Consider the following 9,293-nt stretch of genomic DNA (forward strand, 5'->3'; position numbering starts at 1 on the left):
GACTAATGAAATGAAAATTGTACAAATTGCAAACAATATAATTATTGCGAATTGAGTACGAGTAAATCACTGTGAAAAGCAGTTTTGCGATAATTTGGCATTGTGAAATCTTTGGACGAAAATGATTATTTATAGAATCAAATAAGAGCCTGTAATAAGTAAATGGAGACTGGAAAAGTTTAAAAATAATTTATTTTAAACATTTGCACAACGAAGCAGAAATCCAGAAAAGTTCCAAGGGAAAGGGAGGAGGAGAAAGCGGCTACACGCATTGATACAGTCATCCATTCTTTAATCGGTGAACTCAAAAAATAATACATTCACACTACCACTCAAAGTCGCAAGTCGCATACAAGAAAGTAGACTCGACATCGAGAATGGTTTTGTGGTGGCTCTGACTCTCTCGGGGGTGAGAGTCAGAGCCACCACAGTTTAAATGTTAAGGATCATGTTGTATGCTGGTAATGGCTGGTAAGCTCTTCAAGACTAGACATCAAATAGAAAACTAAGTTCAAAGTTGGAGGGAGCAGAAACAAGACAAATTAGACAGGCACACACAGGCTGGTCGCAGGACGTGTGAGTTTTCATTAGCATGCGAGCAGCCAAACTTGGTAAGAAACGATTGGGTATAATAATATTGTGTATGGTTTTGGTTATATAGGTGATCGAGATTTATTTATGTGATGGAGAAAATTTTATTCGTTGAATCTTGGGGTTTTGAAGTTCTTTCGATAAAATGATGTGATACATATTATTTTACTTATTTTAACAGTTTGTCACATACAAAACAAACTCAAGATGTAATTTTTGTAGATAAAACGCGATTTCCACAATACATATGTACAATATTGATTAGATTAATGGAAAAATTACACTTTTCGCCGCGAATGCATGGGATTCTCCGGATTCTCATAATTAAGAACTAGCGAGATGTATAACCTGGCAGAAACCAGAAACTTTATCTACATATTATATGTATACATGTAATTATAATTATGTATAATTATCTTTGTAATTTTCCATTGTGTGGATTCGCGCCTCTTAACGCGTTACAGACTTAATATAATTATAAAGAGGTCAAAAATCCATAAAGATACAAAAATATTCAACTTTTTTATCTTTGGCCAATATTGTAGTGCGGTGGTACTGTTTTAATTTAGATTCGTGTATTTATTTATGCATATTATATTAATTATTGGTTATTTCTAATTTGCTACTGCGAAATATTTGTAAGGCTCGCGCGTCAAGGCTAATTTATGTAACCAAGCTGTAAAACTGATACGTGTGAAATTTGAATTAAGTGCACTCATGCATAGCTATAATTTAATTTGAAGTCAGTTTATTGTCTACCATAATTGTATATCACATATATTATGAGATAAATGTGTCTTTCGCAGTGGTAATGCGGAATGGGGATCTGTCTGTTGTCTGATACGCATTCAATTCAATCATTCACGCAATCATGTTCAAGCTTTTATCTCCAGAAACTATAATAGAAGTAATAAGCGTTAATTAAAACATTAAAGTCTGTGCCGTTGCGCCCAACATTTTAAAATTTTGATTTTTTTGCGGTATAGCATTTAATTATTTTTTAATGAAAGTCTTGACAATTCTGATAATATATTATGCAAGACTAACTTGAAACATTCAAATCCCTCATGCAAAATTTTAATAACCATAAATATAATTTTCAGCAAGACATGGAAGTCTCTCCAGTGAAAAAGCCAACTCCAAAAATTAAAATTACTAACGTTGAAGAATACCTTGAGCATGACTATGACAAGATGCACAACAAAGTAGAGGAGCTGGCTCTAGAAACATTGGTCGAGCATGCTCCAAATATGCCATCATTTGTGTCATTTGCTCTCCTGGACTTGGAGCAGTTCATCACTGTTATCAAGAAGCTTGCGGTAAAATTGACACATTTTTAGTTATAAAACTTATTGCTTATGGACAAATTGAAGGAGAATGAAGCCAATTACACAACCCCCATGCACTCAACCATGCTGTATCTTGCAACTGAGGCTTTCGTCCTAAGCTTTGCATATCCACCTTTTCTCTGTGGTTTGTTCGGCAATGGATATGTCAACGCCAATGGTTACAAAAACTTCAAAAGTCTTGCTGTTGGTCTGGAAGCGCACTGGGAGACTGTGTTTGAGCATCTTCTGACAAATATCCAGACTGTCCCAGGTATAGTATAATTAACTATGGTGCACAGCCGGCATAATTAATTTTCCACAAATTCTCAGTTCCAGAGTTGGAGAGAAGGCTGTGCATTATTACATGCATTGCCAATCTGCTCAGTGACTTAAAAAATAGAGCATACGGAAAAGCCAAGGCCTTACAGCTGCCTGACCTCACTTGGAATGCTGCTATCACTCGAATAAAAATAAAGGAAGAAATCATTCTTCGCAAGACAAAAACCACTACTGTTCAGAAACAGGCGCGCTCTTGCAACTGCAAAAACTGCAGTGCCACAGCATGCCCTGAAAAATCCAGAAATATTGATGAGGTAAAAATTTTAATGATTTATTAACATCAAATCATTTCAAATAAATATTTAACAAATTAAGGGAACCACAACAAGGATCAGGTTTTTGGAACTTCCACTTTTGTATTGAAACATGCTAGAGTGAATTTTATCATCATTGTTTCATAATCTACACCTGCTTGTGTATTTCTTAATATATTTCCTTATTTTATCACTATTATTTTGTGATTGGGATAGTTAATAATATCTGTATTTCAAACTTTGCTGTAGGCACCAAAGAGAGAGAATCGCACCTCGAACAATCGCTCGCCTGAGAAGGAAAGAAATATTAAAACACTCCTTGAAAAGCGTGGATTGTTCAGCTACCACAAGCCGCTTCAGAGCCCCTATCCATCTCCCAAGAAAGGTCCACATTTAATTAGAATATGATAGAAATTTACTTGATTATTTGAATGCTCCTTTTAGTGCTGTCTCTTCCCAAGGATAGGCGTCATGTGAGCACGAAGGAAAATATTGGTGCGCAACAGTTAATTATTCCTGGAGCAGTGGTAACCTTTCAATTTGTTGCAGGTTCAAGAGCCAGAACTCCATCTTTCTCGAACTCTGACAGTTCAACATCTGATACTGACTCAAGCAAGGATTCACCGGGAAAGGTATACTTCAGCTCTCCGTCTCCTTCTTCCCGCTCGCCTTTCAAGCTGACCATCAGCACCAAAAAGCCTCCCAAAATGGGAAATGTGGACCCTGTGAGGAAGCTTCTTACTGGGTCTCAGCCTAGAGATTCAAACGCTACTTATGAACAAAGTAACCCTACCATGAGTCTCAACACCTCCCTGACTTCTGACTTTGATGATGATGCCTTCTACGGCAAATACAAATTCCTCAGCTTGTGAGAGAACTCCTAAATAAACATTGCAAAATGTTAAATATTTAAATCTGAATATTTATTTTTTTTAACCTAAGTTTAGATTACGTCATTTTTCACCTCTGCTTTGTAAAGTTTATTATTAGGGAAGTGCAAACTATCTAGCGTTTTAACAATCGCTCCGGTAGCCACTGTCTTGTTGTTCTCCCTGACGGTGAATGACTGTCCGTCGCTCATAACCATCTTCTTGATCAGAGTTAGCAGCACCTGTCCATGCTGGCCCGGCATAAACATGTCCTGGCCTTCCTTCAGGTCAATACGAACGGCGCAGTTCCAAGTAGCACTGAACAGCTGCTGTATGTACTTGCCGAGGATGGGCTTGCTGCGGCCGCCCTCGCCCTTGGTGAGAAAGTAAATGTTAGCTACATAGTGGTTGCTGATCTTCTTTGAGTTCCTCGCGCACAGGACCATGCCCTTCTCCAGGGTGGCCACCTTCAAGTTTTTCACTAGCACTCCAACGTTGTCACCAGCGACTGCGACCTCCACGTTTTTCTTGAACACCTGCAACCCGGACGCCTGGGTCTTGTGCTCCTCGTTGAACCCAAGGATGACTGCGTCGTCACCTTTCTTGATGGTGCCCTTTTTAATTGTGCCGGTGACTACGGTCCCTCTACCAGGAACACTGAAAACGTTATCTATTGGCATTTCAAAGGGGGACTTGTAATCTCGCACAGGCGTGGGCACATATTTGTCTAGCGCGTCCATCAGCCTGTAGACGGACGGCACACCGTATTCAGTTTCCTCTCCTTTGAGAGCTTGAAGAGCAGAGCCGAAGATCACTGGACAATCATTCCCATCAAAGCCAAAGTCGCTGAGCAGTTCACGTATCTCCAGCTCGACCAGCTCCAGTGTGTCCTTGTCCACGAGGTCTGCCTTATTGATAAAGACCACTATGTGTTGGATGCCGATCTGTTTGGCTAGCAGCAGGTGCTCCACGGTCTGCGGCATTTGTCCGTCGGTGGCGGCCACCAGCAGAATCGCACAGTCCATTTGTGAGGTACCCGAAATCATGTTTTTAACATAGTCGGCGTGTCCCGGACAGTCCGTGTGCGCGTAGTGTCGAAGGGAGGTTTGATAGTACACGTGGGCTATGTTGATGGTGATGCCCCTGGACTTCTCCTCAGGGGCGCTGTCAATATCGTCGTACGAAGTGTACTTGGACTGGCCCTTCTGCTCCATGATTTTTGTGATGGCCGCTGTAAGGGTGGTCTTGCCGTGGTCCACGTGGCCGATGGTGCCCACGTTGCAGTGCTGCTTCTGCTGCGGTTCAGGGTTCACCTTTGGCCCACTTGACCATGTCCTCATGGGCAGCCAGCTGCTTGAGGCGAGCGACGGTCTTCTGCAGGCGCATGACGAATGCAGAGCACTTTGCGCCAGTTGTCTTGACAATTTTACTAGGCTCGCCAGCAGTGCCATTTTTCTATTAAAAATATAATTAACTAAATATTAATATTTATGAACGCCAGAAATGTATTATTCTTTCTTTATGTACCTATAAAGATGATTTTCAGCCCGGCTTTTTATTTTCTGCAATCGGCACTTTATTATTGTTTTGATCGTGCTCTATACTATTTGAATTTTCGCGGCCCCACGGCCAGCACTGCCCGTATCAGTGATTGGTTAGACGTTAGAGTTGATGAAGAGGTGCGACTTCGCCTTTGAAATCATTGTTAAGCAACAATGCTAGACATGGCGCTGCAGTCGGATTGCACCACCGCTATCGCTGTAAATGTTAAGCAATTTGCTCCGCTGGCTGAGTGACGATCGAGAAAAAACAACGGGGACAGCTGGTATTTGCGAAAGCTCTATTTACGGCCTCAAAAGGTCAGCGTCAACCTTGGTTGCGAGCTAATTTCCTGGTTATCAACAGGCGGATCAAGTTCATTAACACTCGAATCCTGCACTCCAAGTGATGGAGCTGCGCCAAAATTACTAAAGCTAATGCTGTTTTATTAGGACAACGGTAAGTGAATCGATGTCTTTTGGCTGACAAAGTGGCGCATTATTTACAAGGCTGGCTTTGCAGGTTGAACCACGCGAGCGTAACAAGATGACCGCAACTAGCATCAAAGACCTGTTTGACGACGCTCGTTGTCCAGATGGCTGGAAATTTGTGCCACTGTTGGTCTATTTCCCGTTTGGGGCTATGCTTGCCACGATTCGGCTGATTATCAGTCTGCAAATGCTGCTGGCCGCGTCCGCCTTCCAGAACGTGGCGATAGTGAAGAAGTTCATCCTGCGGATGATGTGCAACATCCTCGGCATTATCATCCGCGAGGACTTTTCTGAGCTGCGATTCAAAACGCAGGCCTCTCCGATCTTGGTGGCGAACCAGTCGACGCCCGTGGACAACCTGGTGTTGCACACGGCCACAGGCTGCACCACCGTTCCGAATCCAGAGGCGCCGTCCGCGCTCAACTGGCTGCTGGGAGCGCACGACATCAAAATCAGCCAGGGTTTCCAGCAGCTGACTAGGATTCTGCAGGAGTGTCCTTCGAACCAGACCTCCATTCTGCTGCAACCCGAAGGCACCACCACCAACGGAAGGGTGGGCCTGCTCAAGTTCCAGGAGGGCTACCTGGAGGGCGTCAAGAAGGTGCAGCCGGTGGCCATCCAGATCTGGCGGCCGCCCACGGCCACCGTGTCGCCGTGCGTGATCGGCACCCCTTGGTGGATGGAAGTGCTGTGGCTGCTCTTCGTGCCCTGCACCGTGTTTTGCTTGCGCTACCTGCCCGCCATCGTCAAATCGGAGCGCGAGACTACTGATGAGTTCGCCAAACGAGTACAGGGCATCATTGCGCGCCGGTTGGACGTCGAGGCGACCAACTTCACCGTTGGTGACAAGAAGGAGCTGGAGAAGAAGCTGGTGATCGCGCCGGTGCGGCAGCAGGAGCAGCGGCTGGCGCAGAGGAACGCCGAGCTGCAGCGAATGGTGGCACAGGTGCGCGAGGTGCTGCCCTACGTACCGGCCGACGTCGTGCGCAAGGACCTCATGCGCACCAAGAGCGTCGACATCACAATTTCCAACATCCTCGAGGGCCACATCTCCTTTGTGCCAGTCATGCCTTCCTCGCCTGTCAGGTCTACCGCCGGCGCCGAGGCCGCCAAGCCCAAGGAACAGTCCGGTGGCAGCAGCGCCGCTCCATCTCCAGCCACCGTCGGCTCGAGCAGCTCGTTGATCACAGCTGCCTCCACCTTTCCCAAGTCAGCGGAAGAACGCTCCATGTCTTTCAAAGAACGCAAGACAAGACTCATCGAGAACGCACGCAGACGGTACATAGAGAAGCACGGACTCAAGGAATTTGGACTGTCTGCATCCTAATACGTCGAGTTTTAACCAAACCGTCATGCGATATTGTGTTAATAACATAATTTGATGAAATATCGCGAGGTCAATTTTTATTTATTTTTTTCATGACTGCTGGAAATGACAGTCCCAGATATATTTAAAACATGAGAAGCAATCCGTAGCTATCTTTTTTGGAGAATTATCCCAATCGACTTATGTATATTTGCACACAGGAATTTAGAGCTTCGTTTGAATATTATCAAAGTTTTTAAATAATAATATTAAGGTAATATTCCTTTTTCTTGTTTTGTGAGGATTGAACTTGGCTAATGTTTACATAGACAGTACTGTCAAACAGAATAAATTCCCAAAAATAAGCAAAAATATAGCAATTTAGAAACAGAGTTTTATTCACACAGTCAAACCATTATTTGTATAATATTTTTAACACTATCAAAATAGACTTTAAAATACATTATAGCTATTTTGGTCATTTACCAACTACCAATAATTTTAGTAAACACCTCTATTAAAATATTTTTACATTAATTTTGGATGTTTTTACCAATATCCATCAACATAATTATTATTTTACTAAAAACGTGTTTTTATCAAGAATCGACAGGAATGAAGGTGTACATTAGTAAACAGGTTTGTATTAAATTATCTCATAAAAATAAAACATCCGTTTATTAATAAGAATAAAAAACACGAATCAAAATTACTTCTTTTAAACGTTTTAAACTACTGAAAGAAAGTAAGCATGTAGTGTGAATAATAGTGTATCATGCATTGCATTGAAAGTGCAAAACGCCCCCATCACTCCCCTCTCTACCCAACTAGCTCAAGAACCACAGCTGATAGCCAAAAACAAACCTTTAGTGAAGGCTCGCGCTTCGCGCTCGTGTTGCTGTCTCTAAATAATTTTTAATTTCCTTCGTCGCTTTCGAGTTTTCCGTTCACAAGCGGGATGCCGAAAAAGTTCGCAGGTGAAAATAGCAAAGCTGCGGTTGCGAAAGCCCGCAAGCAAGCAGCCAAAGAGGAAGAAAGCACCCGAAAACAGAAGGCCATCGAGGATGAGTACTGGAAGGACGATGACAAACAATTGGCAAAAAAACAACAGCGTAAGGTGAGTAAATTAATGTTGACCTTTAAGATAAGAAATAATCCAAATTAATTTCAAATTTTAAAGGAGGAGCAGGAAAAGAAACGGCTAGAGGCAGCTCAGAGAAAAGCTGAAAGCAAGGCTTCTTTGGAGGAGGAATTGAGCAAGATCAAAATTGGCGGAAAGCAGACTCAGTCTAAAGTCACAAGAGCAGAAATCGAGGTATATACTTTTTTACCCAATATTGATTCAAAGCATCAACTTCATTACAACCGCGGAAGAAAATATCATAGTCTATGGTTTGCGTAATGATTTGTTAAATCATAGTTTGTTGATATTTGTGCTGCCATTGATTTTTTACAAAGCTATCTTGATTATATTTTATTTTAATATTTCACAACTAGATCAAGTCATAATGTTTTGGCAGTCACCTCCATTATAATAAACACCCAAATATTTTCCTCATTGGTAACAACCTTTCCGAATTAAAGCTACAGAACGGATGTTTTTAGCGCTTTTAAAAACATTAGTGTTCTGTTTACACTATAATTTAATTATTGCAATATCCATGGTCTAATTTGTTTAATTGTGGTTTTTTGCTTCGCTAGGCTGAGGCTGAGAGGCGGCAACAAGCAGCTACCATCGCCAATAAAAAGGAAGAGGTCAAAACGCATGTCGAGAAGCCAATCGAAGAAAATGTCAACCGTCTGCAAGTTGATGGACTTGAGGCACGCTCTGTCGAAGACGCTATTTCTGTTCTAAGGTTGTATTTTCAGTTAAATTTGCCCTCAATTTTTTATTTTCTTCCTTGTTTTCGGTATGATCGCAGTGAAAAAGAAGCTACTGAAATCGACCGCCACCCTGAAAGAAGAATGAAAGCCGCTTACACCGCTTTTGAAGATGAGCGGTTGCCACAGCTTAAGGCAGAACACAAAAACATGAGGCTCTCCCAACTCAAGCAGCTGCTTTGGAAAGAATGGCTGAAATCGCCTAGAAATCCAACGAATCAGAAGCCACAGGCCTGAAGTCAACGCTGCTGTGACACAATATTTTTTTTAATTTGATACTAAAATTACACTCGAAATTGAGCCGTAAAATTATTAAAAAAAATAACTCATTGTCAGTGACCAAATAATAATGAATACTCTCATACTTAAAACATACATTTTCGGCAAGCTCATACATGCTAAAAAGTGGGAAATGTGAGTCTGAATCAAACCAACTGTGCATGTATTACTCCCATCAACTGGTTATAATTTGATTTTGTTTTCAAATCATGCTTTTTTACTTTTATCGGCTTGTGAAAAGTGAAGGCAGATTTCAAAGGAAACTTAACACTGCACTTGCCTTAAATTATGATTGAATTGAAATAATACTGTTGGGAAATAAAACACGTTATATTCAGTTCTGTATGTGATTAAAGATTTTAATTACCAGAACAACTGGGTTTCTAAAATGAGTTCCTCTTTTGCAACTGCGATGC

At 41.8% G+C, this 9,293-nt stretch overlaps 5 protein-coding genes across 6 annotated transcripts in view; 4 read left to right on the forward strand and 1 right to left on the reverse strand.

Annotated features, from left to right (window-relative positions):
- The window catches only part of zda (zonda), a 117,536-nt gene that overhangs the window by 53,892 nt on the left and 54,351 nt on the right, over positions 1-9,293 (forward strand). The gene's annotated exons all lie outside the window — the stretch shown is intronic.
- LOC135936422 (uncharacterized) lies at positions 407-3,426 on the forward strand. 2 transcript variants are annotated; one of them, XM_065479225.1, is made up of 7 exons: positions 407-611; positions 1,699-1,910; positions 1,965-2,190; positions 2,250-2,512; positions 2,762-2,897; positions 2,957-3,007; positions 3,062-3,426. In XM_065479225.1, the coding sequence occupies exons 1-7, from the start codon at positions 593-595 to the stop codon at positions 3,382-3,384; spliced, it is 1,230 nt and encodes a 409-aa protein (XP_065335297.1). In that variant the 5' UTR covers positions 407-592; the 3' UTR covers positions 3,385-3,426. The 2 variants fall into 2 exon arrangements, with proteins under 2 accessions (XP_065335297.1, XP_065335298.1); XM_065479226.1 differs by having other exon boundaries at positions 408-611; positions 1,695-1,910.
- Positions 3,419-5,014, reverse strand: mEFTu2 (mitochondrial translation elongation factor Tu 2). Its single transcript, XM_065479223.1, has 2 exons — positions 4,909-5,014; positions 3,419-4,836 (listed from the first exon to the last, which is right to left on the reverse strand). Exon 2 carries the CDS (start codon positions 4,830-4,832, stop codon positions 3,456-3,458), a length of 1,377 nt encoding a protein of 458 aa, XP_065335295.1. The 5' UTR covers positions 4,833-4,836; positions 4,909-5,014; the 3' UTR covers positions 3,419-3,455.
- On the forward strand, positions 5,133-7,105 carry LOC135936421 (lipid droplet-regulating VLDL assembly factor AUP1-like). The gene is made up of 2 exons (XM_065479224.1): positions 5,133-5,379; positions 5,443-7,105. Exon 2 carries the CDS (start codon positions 5,467-5,469, stop codon positions 6,736-6,738), a length of 1,272 nt encoding a protein of 423 aa, XP_065335296.1. The 5' UTR covers positions 5,133-5,379; positions 5,443-5,466; the 3' UTR covers positions 6,739-7,105.
- On the forward strand, positions 7,576-9,214 carry LOC135936428 (coiled-coil domain-containing protein 124). Its single transcript, XM_065479235.1, has 4 exons — positions 7,576-7,834; positions 7,898-8,032; positions 8,419-8,573; positions 8,640-9,214. The coding sequence occupies exons 1-4, from the start codon at positions 7,676-7,678 to the stop codon at positions 8,833-8,835; spliced, it is 645 nt and encodes a 214-aa protein (XP_065335307.1). The 5' UTR covers positions 7,576-7,675; the 3' UTR covers positions 8,836-9,214.

Source organism: Cloeon dipterum, chromosome 2 (assembly GCF_949628265.1).
Source record: "Cloeon dipterum chromosome 2, ieCloDipt1.1, whole genome shotgun sequence".
NCBI classification, from domain to species: domain Eukaryota; kingdom Metazoa; phylum Arthropoda; class Insecta; order Ephemeroptera; family Baetidae; genus Cloeon; species Cloeon dipterum.

Coding starts and splice junctions, on each gene's coding strand:
- LOC135936422 (XM_065479225.1), top strand. Junction 2,513..2,761: donor AATCCAGAAATATTGATGAG/GTAAAAATTTTA, acceptor ACTTTGCTGTAG/GCACCAAAGAGAGAGAATCG. Junction 2,898..2,956: donor CTATCCATCTCCCAAGAAAG/GTCCACATTTAA, acceptor TGCTCCTTTTAG/TGCTGTCTCTTCCCAAGGAT.
- mEFTu2 (XM_065479223.1), bottom strand. CDS start 4,832: ATGGCACTGCTGGCGAGCCTAGTAAAATTGTCAAGACAACTGGCGCAA.
- LOC135936421 (XM_065479224.1), top strand. CDS start 5,467: ATGACCGCAACTAGCATCAAAGACCTGTTTGACGACGCTCGTTGTCCA.
- LOC135936428 (XM_065479235.1), top strand. CDS start 7,676: ATGCCGAAAAAGTTCGCAGGTGAAAATAGCAAAGCTGCGGTTGCGAAA. Junction 7,835..7,897: donor CAAAAAAACAACAGCGTAAG/GTGAGTAAATTA, acceptor CAAATTTTAAAG/GAGGAGCAGGAAAAGAAACG. Junction 8,574..8,639: donor GACGCTATTTCTGTTCTAAG/GTTGTATTTTCA, acceptor GTATGATCGCAG/TGAAAAAGAAGCTACTGAAA.